Genomic DNA, 24,502 nt, shown 5'->3' with positions numbered 1-24,502 from the left:
TGGTAAGGGGAGGGGTGGGGCCATCGAGACGATACGACGGCTCAGACATCCATGTGTATTACACATACGCAGCTACACACACACGCACACATAGACAGACACAAGGGCGCTGAAGGGGGCTTGGCGGTAGTGAGTGCATGCGTAGGCCATGATTTCACGACGAGATGGACCATGACCGTCGGCTTTAGCCTAACCTGCGTCTCCTATTCGGCATGGCGGTAACCCGCACAAGGTGATCGAATAGGTGTATGTGCGTATGTGCACGCGCGCGCGCGTTGGTCAAGAGGTCGAGCATTGAGCCCTGCGCGGCGACGAGCCACCCACGCGCACGCCAACACACTGTCTGAGAGACAGACGGTAGGGAGCCCACTCCATGCGCCGAACACGCGCCGGCGACGCCGCGCGAAAGGTGCTTCGACGTGTCAGGAGAGGAGGAGAAAGTACAGCAACACCGCGACACGGCTGAAGCGAACCGTGACAAGCAGCCATTGACACACTGCTGCACACGACCACACGCTTAGGCAGACACAAATAAAAAAAAAGTTACCCACGCAAACGTCCATACAACAGATACGCTGACACGTGCGCACACGAATACCGCTGGGTACGCGCCTTTCCGAGGAGTGCCTCACCGCTTCACGGGCCATAAACACAGAGATGACTCGCCGCACCCCCCCCCCTCCTCCTCTTCCTCCTCCACACACATACACGCCACACGTCGGCCAAGACGCAATGAAGGGGGCGAGATAAACGAAAAGCAGAGGGGAGGAGAGAGCGAGACACAACCGGCGGCCAAACGAGTTGCCACCGGACGGGGCAATAGCCACGGGGGTGATGCCGATACCTGCGCCGGCTTGCGTGCGCTCACGCGCATGTGTGCGTGTGTGTGGGAGAGAGAGAGACGGTACTGCGTGTAGGCTGCTTGGCTCGGCCCCCTCTCTCTCTCGGAAAAGCAAACGACACCGACTCGGAATGCAATGCGCTGCTGCGGAGAGAGACAGACGCGCACGAGCGCTTGGAGAAGGCTCTACACATCCATCACAATCACCTCTACATTCAAGACGCACAAACTTCTTTGCCGCCTGCAGCTGGCGCCCACGCCATCGGCGCCAACCTCGGCCGCCGTGCACGGCGCTGACACCCACGTACTCAACGGCGGTGAGGAGAACGTGGAGCACGCGCTGGTCGCGCCGTGGCAGAGGGTGTCGTCGAGGTAGATGCTGCTGCCACTATCACCGCCACCAATCACGATGGAGGTGGTGCGGCAGTTGATGAACTGCGAGTTGCAGCGACTGGCGCGGTGTACACGGAGTTGGGGCCCCCTCAGGGCAGTGGTCACGCCGGAGAGCGGTGGCGACCCTGTCCCTCTGTGAGCAGCGCTAGACGCCGTCTCTGCGCCTTCGGCAGTGCCAGGCACGAGCAGCTGGAAGACGAAGCAGTCTTGGCTGCCGTAGCACCGCCGGGAATCGAGCCGAAGCAGATCGGAGAGGAACGCGCCGATAAAGAGTTTATTTTGGCGATGGTGGCGGCCACCGTCCGTCCCCGTCAGCTCGAGTGCCTCCTGATGGGCTGCCGAGGGGGGCAGAGACGTGCTGCCCGGCGTGCCAGCGTCGGCGAAAGCTTCTTGCACACCCACGTCGTCCTCGGCAAAGTGCAGCGTTGTCGACGACGGCAACTCCAGCACCAGGAGCATCGGCTTCGAGTACGACACCGCGGGAAGGGCGGAGGTGGCGCCGCAGCCGGAGAGGCCCTGCCGCTCCGCCTCACGGCGGCAGTTGGCGAAGAGTGTGCTGAGGCTGATGCCGTGCATCCGTGTGCTGTAGATCACACGCCACGGGCAGTACTGCTGCAGCAATGGCAGCTCGTTGTGCAACAGTCGGCGACACGCACGCGATAGCACCGACACTCCAGGCGCCCCTTCGGCGCCGTCGCAGTTGCATTCGTCGTCCTTGTCGCCACCCTCGCCGCTACGCGCCTGCTCGCGCTGCTGCAGCGACTCCACAAATTGCCGCGTGCTCTCCTGCGTCTCCACCGACGTCGTTGTAAAGGCTGAGAAATCAAGCGATACGTCGGGTGTGTAGGCTGGCGGAACGTCCCAGTCCACATCGAGCAGCATCCCGTCCTCATCTGCATCTCCGTGCATCGTTGCCGCGGATGCGGGTGCGCGGTCCATTTTAGCGTCTGCTGTTACCGCGAACGCCTGCGGCGACGCGGCGGCGGTGGTGGTGGTGAGGCGCTCCCCCGACTCATGAAGAGGCCTCCGAAGCTCCTTATGCGTCGGTATCGACAAAGCGTGCGCGTTCCACAGGGCGGAGGTCACCGTGTCTGCCCGCCACGACGGCAGCAGCGGCGGTGGCGGTGCAGGCGCCGGGGGTGCGCCATCGCACCCGAACACATATTCCCACACAGCGCTCTTATCGCCCCGTTCGTGCGTCGCGGGTGTGCGCCGCCGCCGCGCGTCTATGAGGAGCAGTGAGGGATCCGGCTGCACTGCGGTCATGCCGATCATCCTCGGTGGCATCGTCTCCCCGGGCGCCGTTGCAGTGCCACCTGCACCTGCTGCGCTGCAGGAAGGCGATGGGACTGCGGTGGTGGGCAAACTGAAGTGGCTGCCGCCGCGCTGCGCATCCGCCAGCGCGCGCGCGTAGTAGCGCTGGGTCTCATCCTCACGTCTTGAACGCCACTGCAACCACCAGCCATCACCGAAGCGGCCCCGCATTGCCGTCTGCAAGATGTGCAGTGCCTTGTTCAGCTCTTTCGCGACAAGGTCAACGTGGCTCGCTGGGACCGGCTCCAGCGTGTGCAGCTGAGGGTACCGATAGAGCAGTGCGAGCAGTCGCAGGCTGACGGCCTCGGTGGGAAGGCAACTTTGCAGTTGGGCGGCTGCTGTGTGCAGCACCGCTGCCGATGCCGCTTGCTGATCCGACCGGAGACCTGAAGGCGCTGCGGAGGAGGCGTCGTGGCCGCTGCTGACTCGGTCGCTCGTCTCGGGCGCTGCCATGGCGGCGGGTTCGCTGACAAGGCCAGCGGGGCTATTTCGCTCGTGCTCCTCGGGCAAAAGTGGTACTGCGACGGGCGACGACGAGGAGGAGGAGGGCAGCATCAGCTCCGACGCACTCGCGCCCCGCGTCATCAGCGCACACCTGGGGCCTCGTCGTCCAGGACGGCCCTGAGGGGCGAGAGGGGGTGGGTTGGCTGAGGGCGCGACTCGCCACGGGTCACCGTCGGCTCTCCTGAGGTAGGTATCGCCGCCGCTGCCCTTGCTCATGACTGAGGATTCTTCCCTGGCTGACCACGGCGTCATCTCCCCTTGGGCCAATTCTGCTTGGTGGCTGCTTCGCGCCACCGTCGCCTGACACTGACGGCGCGCGGCGCTGAGACGTTCAGCGTACCCGCCATCCCCTTGCTGTCGCAGCCGCGCATCGGCGCCGGGCGCGTCACCAACGATGAAGGACGGCCGCACATCTTGGTGGTGATGGCTACAGGTGCAGCTGCCGTCGTGACTTCTGCGCGACTCCGGGGGTGCGCTGGCCTGAGCAGCGTTGCCGGGGTTGCGCCAGCTCACCACCGTTCCCTTCATGAAGCGGAAGAGCTCTCCAGCGACGCCCAGCGCGGAGTCTGCGATGGTGGCGGGTCTTGATGAAGTGGAAGGGTGTACGTGCGGCGATGTTGCTGCTGCTGGTGCTGCCGGCGGCGGCGGCGTTGTCGTCCATGCGCGCCGGCGCGCTTTCTCGTCCTCTGTGGAGCGGCGCGTATGGTTCGGATGGCGCAAGACCGGAGATGCGCTGCTCACACCAACCGCACGATGGTGGGGTGCGGCAAGGCAGCCGTGGCAACCCATCACGCCTCGGAACACTTTACTGCACCGGTACAGGGCGGAGTAGTTGAGAGTGCTGCTCAACGCGTTGCTCACGAGAACGAAGGGCAGCTCACGAGCCAACAGCTGCGCATCAGCGGTGCTGCTCTCGCTGTCATACGGGGGAGGGATACCGTATGCTTCAAGTGCGTAAAGGGTGAGGCAGCGGCCGTTTGTAAAGGCGCAGACAACCTCGTCACACGCGCGGCGAATGGCGCGGTCGGTGAGCCGGTGCTGCTGCTGCTGGTGGTGGTGGTGCGCATCTTCCGCACCATTACCACCACCACCAGCATCACCATCACGCCCGCGTGCCGCCGAGGGCGACGTCGCGGCGTGGATTGCAGAGGCCAAGTGGTCCAGTTCACCCTCTTCCAACAGGAACTGCTGCGCCCGCTTTGTGATGAAGAATTCAATGAGAAGGTTTGTAAGGATGAGCAGCTCAGACAGTCCCCCATTCGTGGCGGAGGCCCCGCTGGTCGCTGCTTCATCGCATCGCTGTTGCGCCTGCTGTTGGCTGCGCTTCCACTGCTGTGTCGCGAGCGCGCTGTCCAGGGCGTAGATCACGTAGAAAACGTCCTCGGCCGTCTCGCAGGCGATCATGAGCCCGCAGAGGTCACGCAAAGCGCTGATGCGGCGCGCCAGGCGGCGAACAAAGATGGCGAGGGCAGCCGTTCTTGTCGTCGAATCCACCGCCGCCGCCGCCGCCGCGCCGTCGCCGACATCATCGCTCGTCCCTGTGCGCGGCTGCGTGGCAGTAGCAGCAACAGCATCGTCGGCCTTCGTCTCACTGCCGCCGTTGCCGCCCTCGAGCCTCACAGGGTTGCCGAAGCACGCGGCCAAGCCGGCCATGGGCAGCGGGCCGCTGGTCTCAGCGAGGGCAGAGAGAAGGATGCCCGATCTCGATTGCGGCCCAGCTGGCTTGGAGGCGGCACTCACACGCTGCACACCAACGGAGTCGATATCCTTGTCTGTGCCTTCTGCTTGGCCTTCTCTGGCTGCGGATGGCACCGACGACAGGCGCGAGTGCGGCGGCTCGTCAGCCGCGCGACTCTCTGCCAGCACCGCCGGCCAGCTCAGCGCACACGCGCGGTCGTTACTGCTCACGTCCTCCTCGAGGGGCTCGCCGGAAGCGAAGAGGGATGACGGCGCATGGCGGTCACCCCCCGCGGCCCCGCCACGACTGCACAGATCCTTGTAGAGGGCCCACAGCCGTCGCACGTCCATGACGGAGAGCCAGTGGTGCGCGTCCTCGATGTAGCCTTCGTTCCACAGCGCGCACGCCACGTCCCAAATCAGGGTAGCGAAGAGAAGCGAGAGGGAGGGGGAGGAAGGCGCGGCGGCGGCGGCGGCCGATGCCGTGGCGTCACCGTTGGCGTTTGGGCTGCCACGCGGCGCGCCCCTTCTCCCGCTAGCGAACGACGGTGACACCGCGGTCGGTGGTGACGAGGCCGGGGACGATTTGAGATGGGGCAGCAGAGACACGGCGGCAACGGTGGACGTCGCCGGGGAGCCGTTCCCCCTCGTGGAGCACGGAAAGCTACCGGAGCTGCTGCTGGTGGGGTCGGCATTGCTGGTCGTCAAGATTGTGCTTGTCGGCCAGCCACGAGTCACCGCCCCGCGACGCGCAGGTGATGCTCCAGCCGCGTCGAGTGAGCTCGTCAAGGGCAGTTTGCAGATGTTCTCGAGGGTGGCGATGGGGAGTGCGTCCGGGTGCACCTTGGCGAGCAGACAGGCGATCCACCACGCGGTGGCCGTGTCGTACCCTGGCGTTGAGTCGTCTGCAGGAGGGCTGGCCGGCAACACTGGAGAGGCGGTGCTGGCGCCGCCCCGCGCCGCTGGCAGTGCTGACACATGCTGGTGCCCGTGTTGCTCTTCATGCTGCCTCTTTTCCTCCAAGAACGCGCGCTCCTCGTCGTAGTCGTCTTCGTCCAATCCGGGGGGGAGGAGCGTCCCAACGCTTGCCAGTGGATCCATTAGCTGCTGCTCTGCTTCACTGGCGTGCAGGTCGGCGGAGTGCGGCCAGCCCTGCTGACCAGTCTCCGCGGCGCCGCTTCTGCTTCTGTCGTCGTCACCGTCGGCCGCCGACGCAGCCGTCTCCGCCGCCTTGCGCAACTCATAGCCCATGGCGAGCGCCAGCAGCACGAGCTCCTCCAACAGAAAGCACTTCCTAAAGATAATTTTGATGACGAGGGCGTAGTTGTTTGCGGCGACGGTCGCCTTGCCGGCTTCTGCCGCCGCCACGGCGCTGCGGAGGGAGAGCTGCAGCAGCTGCGTGTCCGTCAGTGGGGCAGCCACGGGGGGCGGGGACGCCGTGGGCGTGGCAGTCCGGTTAGGCGGACTGCCGCCAGCAGTGGCGCTCGGTGGCACCGCTTCGGTTTCCGCCGCACCGCCACATGCCAAGTCAGCGGGCGGGCGCTTCATCGCGGACGCTTTCGCACCGCACCTATGCCGGCGCTGCCTGTGTGTGCGTATCCCTTCCTTGCTACCTCCGTGAAAGGTACTCGAGCAACTATCGCACGATCTGTGTGCGTGCCCGCGAGTGGAGAGGAAAGGGGGGAGGAGGCGAGTGGGGAGGTGTGAAAGAGGAATCACGGCGATGGTGGTGACCCATCGAAAGGAGGAGGCGCAGCCCCGAGAGCTCAAGACGCACCCGACGTTGGCAAACCCAACGGTACTCCCGAGTGACGTGTGACGGGAGGGGGGTGGGATGGTGTGTGTGTGTGGGGATGGCCATGTGAGTGTCGGGGTAGGAGAGCGTCGTAGACGGCGACTCAGCGCGCAAAGAGAAGCTGGCGACACGCCCCCCTTCTCCACCCACACCCGCTCGACCTCACCGAGCGTGAGAGGCGCCGGCCGAACCAAAGCACCTTGGCTGCCTCTCTTGGGCGTGTCTCGTGGCCGCCCTCGATCACACACCCACACATGCGCCCCTTCTCGCTCACGATCACCCTCATTTCCCGTCACCCGCGGATGGGAGGGGGGAGGGGAGTGGCGTAGTCAGAGCGACGTGGTCGGCCTTTCCTGACGGCTTGTTGGCTGCGACCGCGTTTGTGCCTGCTGACGTTCGGCGTCTGCCGGCCTGTCTGTGTGGAGATAGGGGGGAGGGAGGGCGGTGCGACGGGACCGTCCACAGAGGAGTGAAATGACACGGGGAAAAATCAAACGGAACGTGACAGGTGAGACGTCACACACACACACACACAGACGGACAGACACAGGCACAAACACACAGATAGAGACGCACGCCGATCGGAGAGGGGATGCCGAGAGGGGGGAATCTTGTTCGCCATCCGCGCGTGAGACGCCTACGTGGCCCATGCGTACCCACATCCCAAGCCGGAGAGGGTATGAGTCAGCTAACGACTGGCGCCCGCGGCTGCGGAGAGCGCTTAGTCGAACAGACCGAAGCCCATGTCGTCGTCGCCTTCCTCCTCCGGCTCCTCTTTCTTCTTCTCCGCCTTGCCGCCAGCCGCGGCGGCGGGGGCAGCGCCGGCCGCTGACGCTGGCGCTGCCGTGGGGGCTTGCGCAGCGGCGGCCGCCATCAGCGTCTCTACCGACTTCTTTTCCAGGAAGCGGGAGAAGATGATGGGCAGAGTGGGGCGCACCTCGACGCCGGCAGCCTTCACTGCCGCCGCGATGTTCTCGGCCGAGGCGGGCAGGCCCGCGTCGCTCAGCATCAGCGCGGCGTACGTGCACGCGAGGGTCTCAGTGGACATGATGATTGAAGGACGGCGCACGAGGTGTGGTGTTCCTGTAATGGTGCACGCTCAAATGTGAACACCACGTGTGCGGGCGAGCGTTATGCAGGACGTCATTAAAGCGGGTGAGAGACGCAGAAGGCAAAGAGAAATCGAAAAGGCTGCGCCGTGTCATCATGTGGGCACCTGCGCGTAGAGGAAGAGGGGAGGGAGGCGTGAAGCTGATGCCCGCGCTCAACGTGTTGCAGGCGCAGCACACCTCCTCCTCCCTCCCCTCCCCTCCCCTATCTCTACATCACGTAGTGGCTCCATCACATTCGTGCGCGGGCGTGCGTCACCTCACCGTCTGTGTGTACGTGTGACGGGGGCACGCTTGCTGGCATGCAGCCTGTCTGTGCGCCCCTCTCCGCGCAGAATGGCGCGACGCGCAGCCCGAGACGGTCTCGTTGGACGTCACTTTACTTATTTTGCACTCCGACAAAACTGAAAAACGAAAAAAAAGGAAATATGAACGAAAAAAGGGCGAATAGAAAGACGCGTGTCAGAGCCGCACGCGTCACCGCTGCCGCACACACGCGCAGCGAGAGAGGCAGACAGAGTGGGCACCGCCTAACGCATACAGAGGCTGCGGAGAGCGCTTAGTCGAACAGACCGAAGCCCATGTCGTCGTCGCCTTCCTCCTCCGGCTCCTCTTTCTTCTTCTCCGCCTTGCCGCCAGCCGCGGCGGCGGGGGCAGCGCCGGCCGCTGACGCTGGCGCTGCCGTGGGGGCTTGCGCAGCGGCGGCCGCCATCAGCGTCTCTACCGACTTCTTTTCCAGGAAGCGGGAGAAGATGATGGGCAGAGTGGGGCGCACCTCGACGCCGGCAGCCTTCACTGCCGCCGCGATGTTCTCGGCCGAGGCGGGCAGGCCCGCGTCGCTCAGCATCAGCGCGGCGTACGTGCACGCGAGGGTCTCAGTGGACATGATGATTGAAGGACGGCGCACGAGGTGTGGTGGAATAGCGGGCCAGAGAGAGAGAGCGGACTGAAGTCCAACCGCAGATGTCGCGATGGGGGTCGGTGAGGGTGGAATGAGGGGCGCCGCAGCCGGATGAGGAGCGGGATCGGATACGGCGGGGGGAGGGAGAGGAGGCCGAGGTGTGTGGTATGGGTGGAGCAGGCGGAAGGATAAGGTGGGGAGGCGAGAGCGAGGGAGGGAAGGGTTGATGCACGCATGCCCATGCAGTGGTTGATGGGAGGCAGCCAGCGGAGGTGGCAGATGACGGTGGGAGGAAGACGGGAGTGAGTGGTGGTCGCACCCAGTTGTGCGCGCCAAGAGGACCGCGCACGGCGACAGAAACGCACAACCGAGCATCAGTAGGCGATGACGATGTGTGGCGGCGGCGTGCCGCTGCTGTCCTGCAGATCTTATCCCTGAGAGCGAGGCGGTCGTGATGGTGGGGCTGCAGGCCATCGAAGGAACGCATACACGCACGCGTATGCGCACAATGCGATAGCACTGCGGAGGAGGAAGGCGGGTGGGGTGGGGTGGGGAGGGGGCAGCGAGGAGAGACGGCGCCGGCGTGCACGACAACAGGTCTTCTGTTTCTGTGCGCCACACGACGTTTTACTTCCGTCAGCGCACGCACACGCGCATGTCCTGACGTGGTGCAATGAAAGCGATGAGATGTGTGTGTGTGTGTGACGGGGGGGAGGGGGGAGAGGATAAGACAAGAAAAAACGGAAGTGAAAGAGGCAACGACTGGCGCTGCGCTGCGGTGCACGCTCCTCTGATCTTCCTGAGAGGGATTCACAGAGGTGTCGCCGGGGATGACGATGGCGGCGACGCCGGCATCTTCGACGGGTTATCGAGGGGGAGCTGGCTGCTGCTTCCACTGCCGCTGCTGGCGGTGGTGCTGATGGTGGACGAGGAGCAGCGCAAGACGCTCACGTGGGTGAGGTCCTCACTGGCATGTGCGTCCCCCCCAGCCCAGTCCGTATCGTCATCCTCGCCATCGTCAGAGCTGGAGGTGGAGGCAGTAACGATGCGGATGAGGCCAGCGTCACTGGCCCGCAGTCCTGGCGGCAGAATGCCGTAGAGGTAGTCATAGCAGCATCCAGCGCGGTCGCCGCGGGCACCCTCGGCGTGCGCGCCGCGCTCCTCCTCACGGACGGCCGCGACGCGCCGCGCCAGACCCACCAGAAGAGCGCACACGCGACGGATATCGCGACGGTGTAGCGTGTAACCACCGCCTTCCTCGTAGAAATCGAACAACCGAGACGGCGGCGGCAGCCCCTCTGGAGAGCCATCTGCTTGGATGGAGCCGTGGCGGTCAGCCTCCTCGTGACGCGCCGCCGTCTTTTCTTCGAGCGCTGACTCTCGACCGCTGCCATTGCGACAGTCACTCTTTGCCTTCGCCTCACAGCCGCTGCTGCTGCTGCCGCGAGGGTCAATGGAGCTCTGCATGGCTGTCCGCGCCAGCGGTTGCAGCCAACGGCGAATCAGATGCCGGCACACTCCTTGCCAGTCGGGTGGGAGTGCAGGGCAGGCAGGGCACTGCCGCGCTGCGCCTCTTCCTGCGCCCCCGTGCGCGAGCAGCTCCAGGGGCGGGATGCGGTGCGGCAGCGATGCCAACGGCTTCCCCTCGAAGGCGTCGGCGAGGTCGTCCAACAGGCCGCCGGCGGCGCCGCGCGCCGCGCTCTTTACGTCTCGGTCACTCTGTTGCGGCACGTAGCCCAGCGCCACTGCAGGTGAGCATCGTGCCTCGGCTGCAGCCGCGCCGACTTGCTCGATGCCCTTCACGCAGGCATGGCCACCGTTGACGCACCGGCCTGTTGTGACCGTTGTCGCCGTTGTGGCTGTATCTGCGGTGAAGGCGGAGCTCGACACGCTCCCCGCCTCCGGGGAGCGGGCAACGCTGGGGCGCTCATTCGCAGTTGATGACAACGGCACCCAGCACCGTGGCCGAGCATCTTGGCTGTCAGAGCCCGTGCTCCGTGCACTGACCCATGGCTGCGGCACCGGCCCATCCAGAGCAGCGGAGCGGGTACGCTTGCGTCGGTGCCCACATGACTGCATACCGGAGTTCGGCGCGGCATGCCGCGCCCCGTTGGGGAAGGCGGGGGCTTGTGTGTAGCCGCGGCTGCAGCGGCGTGCGCCTCGCGCTTCGAGCCGCAGCAACTGCAGCAGCATGAGCGCGTACGTGATGCACTGGCTTGCGGCCGTCAGCGCATCCATCTGGGCGGCAGGCGCAGCCCCGGTACCACTGCCGCTGACGTATCCCACCACAAGTGGCAGTATGTGCCGTGTCCATAGATGGTCCACCGTCGCCTGTGCGGTGCGCAGCTCGGGTAAAGGCGACGCAGCGCCACGGTGGTGGGCTGGTACGGTTGCGTCTGCCGCGCCAGTCAGCGGCGGTAGCGGGTGCGACAGGAGCGCCATGCCTTCAGCGTCCTTCAGCTGCATCGCGCCGTGGCACACGAGCCCGAGGAAGACGCGAAAAAACACATGGAAGCGCTCTGCCGCAGTGCAGGACGGCGCGTCTGCGGGGCCGGCCCGGGTCAAGCCGTCAATGCCGGCGCCGCGCGGCGCGATCAGGACCGCGCAGCCACCACCATCGCCGCCGTTTCCCATCACGCAAGCGCAGGCACTACGCAGCACCGCCTCCGCCTCGCTCGTCAGAAGCGCCGCCGTATCGAGAAGCGGTGGCATCAGCGTGAGAAGCTCCAGCAGCGCCAGCGTGTCTTTGACGGCAGCCAGAGTGAGGGCGGACTGTCGCACACCATCGTCGACCGCAGGCGCTAGGAATGGGTGGCGTAGCACCCACTGGAGGGAGTGCACGGTGGCGTAGTTGACGTGAGTCGACCACTGCACGGTCGCGGCGCTGGCCGTTGCGTTGGTGGCGAAGGAGTGTGTGGGAGGGCTGGACAAAGCTGACAGCCACCACCGCTCCCACCGCTGAAGAGGCCCGTGGATGAACTCGGCGATGCCTCGGTAGATCAACGCATGTGGCGGGAGCACCTGCGCAGCTGCTGCCGTGGCTCCGGGCACTGTGCCCACCTCGAGTGAGGAGCCGTGATGCAGGCGATAGTGCCGCTCGCGCGCTAGAGCACAACCGCGCTGCTGCGCGCGAGTGCTCGCATCGCGCTTCTCGCCACACACCCCCTTCAACGGTGTAGGGCATGTGCTGAGGTCCTCAGGGGGAGCGCCATCGCCGCTGTCGTTGGTACGTGTGATGAGATCGAGCACAACGCCCGGATTGTGCGTGATCAGAAACAGGTGCAGCCGGTCCGCCAGCCCAGCAAAGCACTCCACCATCCACGTACGGGCGAGGTGGTGCACAAGGTCCAGCATGGACGGGCAGCGAGCTCGCCACACACCGGGGCCAGCGACAGCAGCGGCGGCAGCCCCTGCACCGCTGTCCTCGTCTCCCCCTGCCACACCACACCACGGCCGGCTCAACAGCTCGCTCAGGTCCCGTGCACGCATCGGGAGGCGATCGCGGACATGTCGGCAGAGGCGCTTGTTCGCTGCATCGCCAAAGACGGCCTCACAGAAGATGTGAAATCGGTGCAGTACCGTCGCTGCGCCTGAAGAGCGCATCGAGGCCGTGCGTGACGCGCCGATGCCGACGTGTAGGCGACCTCCTGCGTCCCCTCCCATGACGGTGCCCAGAGCTGCTGGCGCCGCCGCTGCAGCGCGGCCAGGAGCGGCCGCCTGATCGAGTGCTCGCGCGATCATCTCAATCAGCAAAAAAGCACCTGAGGTGAGCGCGGTAAGCCGGCAGACACTCGACTGCGCATCCGGTACCCACACGGGCCAAGGGATGAGGTCGAGCCGCGGTGCTGAGGCCAGCCGGCCATGGGTGGGTCGAGAACTTTCTGTACAATCACGCGACACATCGCAGCCTCCGGTGTCCTCCTCGGCATGAACAAGGGACGAGGCACGATTTGTCACGTACATGTGCATTGCCTTTGTGTGCGCAAAGACCGCCACCCAGATCGGTGGCGGCGAAGGCAGCCGCGGCAGATCATGCGCCGCTGAAAGCGTGTCCTCCGCGTTTATGGCCGCAGGATTCGGTGCGCGTGCACGGCTCCCTCGCGTGCCCGTCGCTGGTGGCTGATGCGCTTTGATGTGCGCCACGAGACAACGCGCCAGAGCCTCGGCCGCCACAGGTGGAAGGACGGAGGTGTGCAGCAGCCACGGAAGGGTGATGTGCAGCTCCGTCGGGAGTGTTCGCTTACACGCCCTCGCGTGGGCGACTGCCCGCCGCCCCTCGCACGTCGCCGACGACGGCGGCTCACAGAACGGTTCATTGCGGGCAGCAGTGGCGGAGGCGGCGGAGACGTTGAGGGGGCTCACGGAGAAAGGACGGGCATGCTGATCGCCCGCACGCGCGCCGCGTGGTACACTGCGGCGAAGGATTCTTCGAGAGCTCCTGCCGCCTTCGAAAGCGGCACCGTCGTCATCTGAATCCCAATGGTCGCCGTCAGCACCGAATTCAGTAGCACCGCTGTGGCGCGACGTACGGGGTGACACTCCACTCGGCGGTGGAGCGGGACTCCAGTACACTCGCGTCAACGCCGACGCAAAGGGTGCGGAGCCGCGCGGTGACGCAAGCGCGGTGGGCGGGCGGTGATCACGGCCATCGCTCACCGCAGCAGCGTCCTCATCATCTTCCGCGTCGGCCACCATGGCCTCGTCCTCGCGAGCGCCGCTGCGGCCCTGCAAGCTACTGCCCAGACTGCTCCCGCGATGGGGAAAGGCGGTGGAGGGGACAGGCGCCTGCTGAGGTGCTGATCCTTGGCCATCGTCGTCGGTGTGCCGCGCCGTCGCCGGAAGGGACAGGCTGAGGGACTCATATGCTGTCACACACCAGCGCGGGGATGACAGCAATGACGTGGATGCATCGTCGTCATTGCCCGCTGCCGCCGATGCGTGTGGCGGTGCGCTGGAAGGTGCTCGACGCCACAGAGCCACTTGGAAGCTGCCATAACTGTCGCCTGCGTAGTCACGCTGCGTACTGTGCGCACGGTTGTCGCCTCTTTCGAAAGGAAACGTCGGAGACTGCCGAGGTGGAGGAGTGATGCGAAGGCGTTCTTGGCCAAGGTCTCCGCCAGCGGCGTCGCGCATGATGCGCGGACTGTCCACACAAGTCAGTGCGCAAAGCGCTTCGACGCGTCTTGGCAGCCACATCTGCAGCGTCTGATGAGGTGTGGAGGGCTCAGAGTGCACCACTATGTCAGCCTCTTGGGGCGTCGGCAGCGGCTTGCGGACTGCATGCTGACGCGGTGTCGCTCGGCTTGGCGCACGCGCCGTCCCCATGCCGCCCTGAGTGGCTGTCACGACGCTGCTGTACGAGCGAGCTGCCGCACTCGAGAACAGATCTTCCTCCTCCGCCATGACGGTACGCTGGTGCACCGACACGGACAGCAACGACGGCCGCGCAACGTGCTGCGCCGTCACGCACCGCTGCACTCGCTGCTCTTCTGCGCTTTGCTCCTCATTAAAAAACTCTTCCAGCGCGCGCGCCGTCGGCTCAGAGGGCAAACGCGGCCGCTCCTCTCGCTCTCGGCGGCAGCTGACCTCTGCATCACCGCGAGCAATAACCGCCTCCGAGGCCGTCAGCGTCCCCCGCGGCTGCGATTGCCCTGTCCTACCGCGACGGCTCATCACGCGTCCAGCGGAGCGCGGGTTCGATTCCGCCGCGTACGCAGGCGGTGGCTGCGAGCGCGCGTTCGGCAAAGTGACGCGGCTGGGGCTCTTCTCCGCCGACTCTCCTCTGCGTTCGTCTGTGTGTGCAATGCCATCGCGAGCTCTCGTGGGGGCGGTGGCCATCATTCGTGACATCGGCGCCGGGGCTTCGCGGATGATGGCCGGCACGGCGCGTTGCACGTCCCGCGGCGGACGTGGCTGCAGCGGCTGCTGCTGCTGCATGTGATTCCACGCCCCCTGCGGGATGGTGTGCAGCTTTGGCATTACGCCTCTTCTGCGCGTCTGCGTATGTCTCTGTGTCGACGTGGGCGCCGATGCTGTCGGATGTCGCCGCGGCCACGGGCGCGGGGCGACAAGGGAAGCGGCGTTGTGACCGGTGCGGACGTTAGCAGTGCAGACGACCAACAAGGAAAACAAAAGCAGCTAAAGAGAGACAATGTGCGTCTCCTTACGCGCACACAGACACACACACACGCACACTCTCTGTGTGTCTGTATTTCTCTCTCTCTGTGTCTGTGCGAGAAGGGGTGCGGCAGAAGGTTTCTGTGAGGAGGGACGACGTAAATGGGAGCCCCTCTCAGGCACGCAAAAAAAAAGGGAGACTGTATCAATGTATGAGGGCGCCTGTGTGTCTGTATGGTCGTGTGCTATGAACTGTACGAGGAGGTGAGGGCGCTCAAGACTGTGTGTGCGTGTGTGTTGGCGTCTGGGGTCTATGCGTATGTCTGTATGGGCGCGAGAATCTGACGAAGATCCGTGCCAGTGACCCTCTGTGTGTGCGTGTGTGTGTCTGTATGTCTGTGTGCGTTGTCGATCTATTGAAAGGGCGGTACAACGAGGAAAGGGAAGCAGATGCGCACGAAATGGTGTCCTTCCCCAGACATGGCGGTCGCTGTCGTGGCAGCCTCGCAGGGCAAAAGCGCATGCGTATTTGTGCGTCGACACACGTGTCCGGCGCGCCACACACACACAGACAGCAGCGGCCGTGCCGCGTAAACAACCGCACGCGAGATGGAAAGGGACAGAGGAGAGAGAGGCCAGACTAAAAAAAATGGCGGGCAGCTCTATCGGGCGGTCTCGCGCCTTCTCGACGTGTGTCGAGCGCCGCCTTGCAGCACCGCTCTCCGTCCCTCTCCCTCTTTTTCTCTGTTATGGCTGCTGTGAAGAAAAAAATGATTCGCTTTCTTCCATCTTCGTTGAGCTATCTGCGCCATCGGCGCACGGCAGTGCGGATGCCGGTCGTGCGTGCGCTCCTGCCGCGAGACATCTTTATATATATGGGCCACGTCCGTTTCCATTTGCGCCTTCCGAAGAGACACTCCGTCCCCTTCCTCCTCTCCCCTCTGCCGCGCGCGCGTGTACGTGCGCGCACGCTCCCCGCCGCTTTCTGCCCCTCTCTTCGTTAACAAGTCTGCACGCACCGCGAAAGAGAGAGACAGAGAGAGGGGAGGGGGAGGGGGCCGGAGCGCTTTTGCAGACAGAAGAGACTCAGAGAGTCGGCGGCGACGTCACGGTGAGAGGAAGAGAGGGTGGTGGTGGTGGTGTGTGTGTGTGTGTGTGAGGGGGGGGGAAGGCAGCGATGCGTGCGACAGCCAACCTCCGCTTGTGCGCGAGCGCATGCGCGGATCCGTGGACCACAGAGCAGCGGCGATGCCCTTTTCCTCTCTGCTCTCATTCCCACCCGTCACCCGCAAGGTCATCCCCCCTCCCCCTTCGCAGCCGGCGGAGCTCTGTTCCACGGCTGTGGCGTCCATCGGCACAGGTGCCCCTCCGCTGACACAACTGAGTACACATACGCGTATGTGCGTGCGGGGGGAGGGGGGTGGGCCCACAGACACACCGACACAGAGAGAGCCTCGTTGGGATTCGCACAATTTGCGCGTGGGAGAGCGCGGGCAGACGAGGGGGGAGGAGGCGCGGCTAAACGGAGGGGACGCGAAGCATGAAGTGAGGCGGAGGGAAGGCGAGGCCCCACGCGCGATGGGGAAAGCGGCTGCGGAACAGCAGAGCCGCCGCCACGTCGCTACAGAGGGAGGAGAGCCGAACACTGCCCATCACCGCTGCGAACAAGTGCGCGATCATGGAAACGTGCGGGGGGAGAGGGAGAGAGCGCGCAGAGGTGGCGTAGAAAGGCTCCACTCACCACTCTCAAGCGCGCACACACACACAAACACACACACACACACACAAAGAGAGAGAAGTGGTGAGCTTCAGAAACAGAGGCACCCGTCATCGCCACCTGCCACCAGCAGCAGCAGCACAGAGGTTCATATTCAGACACATACAGACTGCCGAAGTCTACATGGCAGCCATGCGAGGCGGAACAGAATTAAAAGGGAAGAAAGGGAGGCGAGAGGAGAGGTCCATGCCCATGCCCGCGTAGCACTCGCGTACTCATGTGTGTACGCAGGCCCCTTCGCGCGAACCCAAGAGGGACGGGGGAGGGTTAGGGTTAGAGGGGGGGGCGCTGCAGAGATAGAGACCGGGGTGCGTCGAATTCGGGTGCCACACGCGCGCCTTCCTCTGCAGTCCTTGCTACTCAGTCCTTCTTGACCTTCGTAGTGCCGAGACCCTGGTGGCTGTCGGCAGAGCCGCGACGCTGCACCGACGAGTGCGATGCTGACATGTCCACCGCCGCGCCTTCGGTGACATGCGGCTGACAAGCCTCGTCCAGGTTCGCCGCCGCCGCCGCCGCCTGCAGGCGCACCTTGCGCTGCTCGAGGGCCTCGATCTGACGCTTCTCGTAGTCGGTGCGCTTCGTGAGCGGCTTCGTCAGGAAGAGCGTCATGCAGCCAATAGCGGAGACTACAGTGGCACCGATGAAGGTGCGCAGAGCCCTTTCCTCTGTCGGCGTGTCGGTCAGCACCTCGCCAAAGATCAGGGTGAGCAGAAAGTTCGTCAGGCACGCGCTCCACGTCAGCACCGGCGCCGACGTGCTCTCCGCCATGGGGAACGTCAGCTCCACCACGTACTCGAACATGAGTGGCATCATAAAGTTCTGGCAAATCCCCGCCACGCCGCCCCACAGCACAAAGACGGCCGCAACGTAATACCTCCCATCCTCGTGCACGGGTGGGCCGAAGTGCAGGAGCAGGGTGAGCAGCAACAGCACCACCACCACCACTACCGAGAGGGCGCACAAGAGCAGTTTGTAGCGGCGGCCGTAGCGGTCCACGAGCGGCATAAAGAAGGGGCAAATAACGGTGCCAAGCACAAGGTTGAGGAAGCCGATCCAGCCGGAGATGGCCTCACTCACACCGTACGGGGCCAGCATCTGTGGCAGCACCGTCGCCACACCCCAGATGAGGCCCAGCTCCGCGGCGGAGCTGATGGTCAGGAGAATGAAGGACCAGTTGTTGCGGCACTCGCGGAAGCAGTCCATCAGCACGGAGAAGACATTCACCGGCTGCACCTCCGGCTCCTCCATGTCGCTTTCCTCTTCTGCGTTTTGTATCGCGTCTGTGAGGTGCACCACGGCTGCGCCGCTGTCGTTGGCGCACAGATTGCCCGCAACGGCGCCGTCGCAGCTGCAGTCTTCGCAGACGTCCGTCACGCCAGCCGAAAGCGGCTCGTTTTTGTTGCTGCCGTCGGCGTCCTTCGCTCGCTTCTTCCCGTCGCCCCGCCGAGGCGGCGGATTGCCGAGTCGCTCCTCTTCCTCGTCGCTGTGCTGGCGGTGCAGCACATGGTCCAGGGCGCGCAGGCGGCGCTCCTCGCACGTCTGCTGCCGCGCCGCCACGTGGCTGGCGGCGTAGCGCGGCTTCTTGGGGAATAAAAAGATGACGAGCAGTAGTGCCAGCGCCGCACAGCCAAAGTGGAAGAAGAAAAAGTTCCCAAAGTCCCGCTTCGACTGCTTCGCCGGACCCACGAAGAACGTCGGGATGAGGACGCCAATGCCGCAGCCGAAGTTAAGCGCCGAGGACATGATGGTGTTTGCCACCATGCGTTCGCTCTCCGGGAACCAACGGTTCGAGATGAGCGGCGGCGTGGCGATCGTGAGCACCTCCGTGAAGCTGTTGAAGACCTGCGCGATGTACAGCAGGGCGGCGTTAGGCCACGCGTAGAGGGCGATGACCTTCAGCAGCGCACCAAGCGCGTTCGCCGCGGCGGCAAGCAGAACCCCCATCTTGATGCCAGCCACCTCGTACAGCTTGCAGCTGAGGAAGACGATGACAACATAGGCAATCACGTAGGTGGTGGCTAGGAAGTTGACTTGCGTCGCGCTCATGTTGAAGTATGCGCGCACCTCGTCCACTATGGGCGCGAAGGCGATCCACTGCATGGCGTTGGAGATGGAAAGAAGGCAAAAGATCGGAGCCACCACGAAGCGCCACGGGTCGCCGCGCAGGCGGTCCTCCTCGCGCTGCTCAATGTGGGAGAGCGCGCGGGCCTGGGCCGGGTGCAGCATCGGGTCAGCGTCCTCGTCATCCATTGCGGCGACGAGCGCGGCATCATCGAGGTGATTCTCCTCCTCACGCTGCGCGTACGCCAGAACCGTGCTTGACAGTGTCTTGGCCATGACAGGTGCGGACGCTTGCTGCACACCACCCTCCGCATAGCGGAGGTGCGGATCGCTGCTGTCTACCGGCATGCGTCAGAGAAGATGCCGGCGGGCGAGAGAGATGGTGAAAAAAAAACAGTTACAACTGAGGAAGCGCTTTTTGCGTTCCGTCTTCACACGATTGGCACCTGCCGAAGCGTCTGCGTGTAGGGCGCGCTTCACCGTTTCGCCGAAAACGAATGCAGCAGGTCGAGCTTGCCTGAGGGACTGCGGGAGAGAGAGATAGACGTTCGTGCCTTCCGTTCTCACCCACAGGCATACGCGCACGAGGGCGGCAGAAGCGAGCACAAAAAAAGGGCGGGGGAGGGGAGACGGTACAGAGCGTGCGAGGAAGGCGATGGGTGTGCGTGTCCGGCGGCGTGTATATGATGTGTGCCTTCTTTTAATTTTATTCCACCCCTTTTTCTGCTTAAACTTCTTCGCTTCTCACTGTCTGTAAGCTGTCTCGCTGTTAGTGGAGGGGAGGGGGGAGGGGAAGGGGAAAGGGCGAGCGGCGGGTGCCGTTGCTCCACCACGTATGCTATCATAAGAGGGAGTGTGTGTGTGTGTGTGGGTGACGCCCACAGCGCCAACGCGCATGTATACATGGATATATACGCGGCATCAAAGGCGCGTGCCCGTATCGTGTCCCGCACGTAGGAGAGAGTGAGCCAACAGACGGAGGGGTGGGCGTGATAGCGAAGGATGTGATAGGAATGCGTTAGAGGAATCGGCAGACTGACTGCGGTTGTGGCAGCACAGACAGACACATGAAACGAAGTGGCGTTCCGCTTTCTCTACAAGCAAGTCAGCACCGCGTCACACAGGCGCCTCCACGCAAGAGTACACAGAGAGCTGCGTGGTGAAGTTTGACGTCGCCGCAGACGGCGACGCGCCCCCCGCCTCCGTCCCGCCATTCGCCAGCGAGAAAAAGCGACTAAAAGAGATCGCCGCTGCCCTGCACGATGCGGGCCTGCAGTGCGCGGCGCCGTTTTTTTTGTTTTCTGTTCGTCCACTTTTTTTTCACCGTTTTGAAGGATCAGAAGAGACGTCGAACAAAAATAAAAGTTTCTTTGCGTTTTCTTAAAATTTCCCCCCTCTTTACTCTGTGACGGTGTGTGCGTGTGACGGTGCGTGCGTGCGTGGCTGGATGAGGTCGAGAGAAGAGAGGATAGACGCCGACGACGCAGGCGAAGACGTGCACTAGACAGCACTGGCCCAACAGCAAAAGGGGCGCCACGTCGACACCTCCCCTCTCTGCCCTCGTTCACTCCCCCTTTCCCGCTACAGGAGGGAGTGCGCGAGGGCGTGGACGCGCGTATAGGATGCGCCCCCCTGCCGCGCACCACAACTACGCTCAGCCCCCACCTCTTCCTCGCTTCTTGAAGGCCGATTCGCCCTTGGTCCCGGCTTAAGACCTCCCTCCACACACACACACACACACTCGGACAGGCTCACGCAAAGGGGGTAGCGAGGTCGTCCCTGCCATTGTCACGGCTGTCGGTGGTCCTTCTCGCGTGTGTGAGTGCGACGCGCCCTGCCGACGAAGAAGTGTCTCCCTCTCCTATACAGAGCTCGCACGCATGTCAACACCGAACGGCAAACGAGGAGGAGTGTGTGAAAGGGAGAAGAGGACCACGATGAGCGGAGCGCCCCTCTTCCTCTGCACACACAATATAAAAAAAACTGAAGGCACCCACCGTCCACGCGCGGAAATGTGCCGAGGCGCCATGCATCGACGCCTTCCCTGTCCCTCTTCCCCCCTTTTTTCATATGTTCGTCTCCCTTTCTCCTGCCCCTCTCCCTCACCCCCCCCACGCACACCATCCCCTGACGCGCGTGTGTAGGGGGGGTGAGGGAGAGGGGCAGGAGAAAGGGAGACGAACATATGAAAAAAGGGGGGAAGAGGGACAGGGAAGAAATATGCTGTGGTGCTGTGCATGCGCCTCCGGGGCTCAGAACGTCCCTTCCCCTCCTCTCTCTGCCTCCTGCACATGGTTGTTGAGCAGGACTGCGGTGCTGAGCGATGGGTAACAACAGCAACACATTACGTTCCTGCCAAGAGACACGCCCCCTCCATGAAAAGTGGGAGGGAGGGAGGGGCTAGGCTGGTGTGGATGAGTGGGCGAGACAAAGGCAATGGGAGCGAAGGCGGTGGTGAAGACGAGAAGACGTTCGTACGCCCGACAGAAAAGTCAAGAAGAAGAGGACGAAGAGGCGCTTGCACGTGTTTAACAGCAGCACACACACACAGAAAAAAAGGGAGGGGAGGGAGAGGCAACGGGTAAAGACTAAGGCACCATAGAGGCGAACCCGCCTGGTCGGGCGGGAGAGAGAAAGAGGGGAGGGGAGGGGAGGGGAGAGGGAGGCGCACCGCATGAAAAATGTAACGATAGTATGCGGCCAACTGCTGTGTACGTGCGCGTGTTTGTGTATGCAGTCGAAAGAGAGGGAGAGGGAGTCATACCAGGGGTGAGGTGAATGTGCATGGCCGCCACAACACCGCAGACACACAGTGGGACGTCTGGTGGCGTGTGGACGGACAACCATACACACAGAGAGGAAACAGCAAGGGTACGAAGCACACAAAAAAGGAAAGGTGCACGCCGCAACGCGCTCCATCGCGCACGCACGCGGAGATGAGATCTGCGGCGACTGCGAGAGAGAGAGGAGCGTGCGCGCACGCCGAAGCCCGACGACGAAGCCAGAGGTGAGCAACGACAGCAACCACACACACACAAACATACGTACACAGGCGTACTCTGGCGTACACACTGAGGGAAGCGAGCGCCCCCACCTACCCACCCACCCGCCCGCCTCCGCCGGTCAGGCGCAGGAGAGGACAGAAAGAGAGCAGCGGCCAATGACGCACGCACTCGCCGATGTGCTGGTGGGGCGAGGGTAGAGACGGTCGGAAGTACCGACAACCTGTACGAGGGGGACACACCACTGCATTCCGGAGCAAGCCAAAAGGGAGAGGGAGATGGACAGAGCGGCGGCAGCGTGGCAGAGGGGTGGGGAGGGGGGAGGGCAATGGTGAAAGATGCTCAGACAAGCAGGCAAAAAAACAATTCAGAAGAGAACAAGAGGGATCGCATCGCTTCCGCAGCCCGGCATGGGTGGGCGAGCGGCGTGGGTGACGGCCGGCTACCCCCCCTCTCTCTCTTCCCTCACAGATAGATTCACATGCGTGTGCGCCGGAACGCGCTCCTCTCCTCGCGGAACTCCCCCAATGGCCGCCCTGCATTGAATGACCGCGATGAGACGCGCTTCAGGCCCGCGCGCTTGCGTTTTACCGGGGTGTGAGAGAAGGGCCAGAGAGGCAGCTTTGCCCTTGCCGCGTCCTCTCTTCTCCCCGGGGACGGGTACCAGCTTAATCGCTTTTATTGTCCTTCGACAGCTGCACGCTATTCTTCAGCTCAACCGCCTCCGCCGGCTTTTCGCTGGAGCCAAACCACTCGAGCACCTGTGTCATTGGAACCACCGGCAGGATGGTGCGGTCCCACACCTCGTTCAGCACCTCGGCAAAGGCGAGGTAGAGGGCGAGCGAGCCGCAGATGATGCCCTCGTAGCCGGCTGCATGGAGCGCCGTCGTGTTGTTCGCCATGTTCGCGCCACCGAGCATCAGGAACAGCAGCGTCACGGTGAGGAAGACCAGGAAGATGGCAACGTTCATGCGGAATGTGCACATGAACATAAACAAAGAAAAGATGCCCCACAAGACGAGGTAGACACCTACGAAGTACTCGCTCGCCGCCATCACGATGAGTGAGCTGCCGGCGGCCGTGTTCGGCAGCAGCCAGATGCACACGAGGGAGAGCCAGAAGGCGCCGTAGGCGGTGAAGGCAACGTAGGCGAAGGTGTTGCCGCGCACCCACTCAAGCAAGCCAGCGATGAACTGCGCGCCTCCGCCGAGGCAGATGCCCATGGCAACAATCACCGTGGAGAGCGGAAAGCTCCCGGTATTGTGCAGGTTCAGCAAAACTGTCGAGAGACCGAAGCCAAGCAGCCCGAGCGGGCCTGGGTTCGCGGACTTGCGCGGCGCAGTTGCCTGCTGGTACTCCCATTCCTGCAGCTCACGGAGACGCTGCCGCTTCAGTTTCAGCGAGCGCTCGCGGGCTGATGACATGCGCTTTCGCGCATTGGCAAGTTCCTTCTGACCGATAGATGAGGGTGGCACGTTCGCGACGGAATACTTCTCATGAAATCGGCGCAGGTCGTTGCCGGAGGACATGCGGATGGGCTCGCGAGGGCTTGTATCCTTGAAGCTGTTAGGAGCGGGCATCTGCGGATGCGATGGACAGTGCTACTGTGATACGAGGATGTGCGCAGTGGGCGGGGGTTGGCAGGACTGAGGGAGGGGATGGGAAGAGAGGACGCCAGATCACGTGGATGCACGGACGACCCAGGGCTGGTCACTGTCTTTCTCTGTGTGGATACGCAATCGGCAAGCCGAAGGCGAAACAGCAACAACCGCAGGGGATAGGTAAATATAACTTTATAAGAGGTGGGCGGTCGGCAGGCGAAGCACGTACGCGTAAGCAACACGGCGGATGCCTTGTCGATGGCGAGAGAAGCTTAGCAGAGGAGTGAAGTGGGAAAGAGGATAGCTCAGGCGAAGCAGTGCTCACTGATGATGGTGCGAGAGAAGGGGCGGGGAGGGAGGGAGGGAGCACGGTGTGTGTGTGTGTGAAGGGGAGGGGGGAGGAGGAGGAAGGGGGTTGGGGAAGCCGAACAAGTCCATCGTAGTGAGGCGGCATGAGAGAGCAAGAGTGATAGGAGGGCGGCACACCGTGCACAGTGCACGTGTGCATTGCCCGCACGTGGACACGTGCCCGGGTGTTTCTGGCATCTCTGCTGGGCAGTGGCGGTGGTGGTCGAATGGGGCGGGGTGAGCAAACGGTGGTGGAGAGACGAGATGCTCATCGCCTTCCTTCTCCAGCACCTGCGCTCTCCCTTCCCCTATCCCCAAGTTGACGCATGAGGCAAGGCGCGTCCCGCATGCGATTCCGACGGGCACGTCCACGCGTCGCACTGCCTCACGTGCCTACTGAGAGTCGTACATGTGATGATGCCGACCCGCTTTTTTTTTCTTTTAGCCCTCTCCACCCCCGAACTCGGACTGTGTTCGAGATGGCACTTACATACGCGGCAAGACGCGCCCGCACGTGTCCTCCTGCGCGCCAAAGCGAAAGCATGACGGGATGGGGATAGAGAGAGGGGGAGGAGGAGGAGGGGGACATACATTCATAGGCCCATGTGCGAAGGCGGAGAGAGATGAGATGAATCATTGACGATCGCACCGAGCGGACTACACGCATGCGCCTTGGCGGAACGAGCCCCGAGATGAAACAAACAAAGGTAGCACACACACACACACATTACACACACACACACACATTACACACACACACATACATTACACAGACCAAATAGAATCTCCAAAGCTCAAGTGAAGTGAGCCCATAAGCGGATACATTGCAGCGTCATCCAACACCACTGCCGTTGGTGCTGTCGCGGCTGCCAGTCGAGGGATCATGGGAGGAAGGGAAGAAAAAGGGGGAGGGGGGAAGGGGTGACCGGGCCGGGCGAGCACTCCAACAGCCCGTACTCGCGGCTGCGCTCTTTTCCACTGATAAAGAGGGGGGAGAGAGAGAGCAAACGTTGTGCATCTCCGGAAGGAATAGAGGAACAAATCAAGAAGCGGTGATGACAT

At 63.4% G+C, this 24,502-nt stretch overlaps 6 protein-coding genes across 6 annotated transcripts; all 6 read right to left on the bottom strand.

Moving 5' to 3' along the window:
* Positions 1-1,027: 1,027 nt before the first annotated feature.
* LSCM1_08085 (uncharacterized protein) lies at positions 1,028-6,277 on the bottom strand (the record flags this gene model as incomplete). The annotated part of the gene is made up of 1 exon (XM_067325427.1): positions 1,028-6,277. One exon carries the CDS (start codon positions 6,275-6,277, stop codon positions 1,028-1,030), a length of 5,250 nt encoding a protein of 1,749 aa, XP_067181532.1.
* Positions 6,278-7,245: 968 nt separating this feature from the next.
* Positions 7,246-7,572, bottom strand: LSCM1_08084 (uncharacterized protein; the record flags this gene model as incomplete). The annotated part of the gene is made up of 1 exon (XM_067325426.1): positions 7,246-7,572. The coding sequence occupies one exon, from the start codon at positions 7,570-7,572 to the stop codon at positions 7,246-7,248; it is 327 nt and encodes a 108-aa protein (XP_067181531.1).
* Positions 7,573-8,192: 620 nt separating this feature from the next.
* Positions 8,193-8,519, bottom strand: LSCM1_08083 (uncharacterized protein; the record flags this gene model as incomplete). The annotated part of the gene is made up of 1 exon (XM_067325425.1): positions 8,193-8,519. One exon carries the CDS (start codon positions 8,517-8,519, stop codon positions 8,193-8,195), a length of 327 nt encoding a protein of 108 aa, XP_067181530.1.
* Positions 8,520-9,344: 825 nt separating this feature from the next.
* Positions 9,345-14,513, bottom strand: LSCM1_08082 (uncharacterized protein; the record flags this gene model as incomplete). The annotated part of the gene is made up of 1 exon (XM_067325424.1): positions 9,345-14,513. One exon carries the CDS (start codon positions 14,511-14,513, stop codon positions 9,345-9,347), a length of 5,169 nt encoding a protein of 1,722 aa, XP_067181529.1.
* Positions 14,514-16,788: 2,275 nt separating this feature from the next.
* LSCM1_08081 (uncharacterized protein) lies at positions 16,789-18,837 on the bottom strand (the record flags this gene model as incomplete). The annotated part of the gene is made up of 1 exon (XM_067325423.1): positions 16,789-18,837. One exon carries the CDS (start codon positions 18,835-18,837, stop codon positions 16,789-16,791), a length of 2,049 nt encoding a protein of 682 aa, XP_067181528.1.
* Positions 18,838-22,159: 3,322 nt separating this feature from the next.
* LSCM1_08080 (uncharacterized protein) lies at positions 22,160-23,071 on the bottom strand (the record flags this gene model as incomplete). Its single annotated transcript, XM_067325422.1, has 1 exon — positions 22,160-23,071. The coding sequence occupies one exon, from the start codon at positions 23,069-23,071 to the stop codon at positions 22,160-22,162; it is 912 nt and encodes a 303-aa protein (XP_067181527.1).
* Between the last annotated feature and the right edge of the window lie 1,431 nt (positions 23,072-24,502).

This window comes from Leishmania martiniquensis, chromosome 3 (genome assembly GCF_017916325.1).
Source record: "Leishmania martiniquensis isolate LSCM1 chromosome 3, whole genome shotgun sequence".
NCBI classification, from domain to species: domain Eukaryota; phylum Euglenozoa; class Kinetoplastea; order Trypanosomatida; family Trypanosomatidae; genus Leishmania; species Leishmania martiniquensis.
Note: the sequence above shows the minus strand (reverse complement) of the source record. Positions and strands in the feature narration are given on the sequence as shown.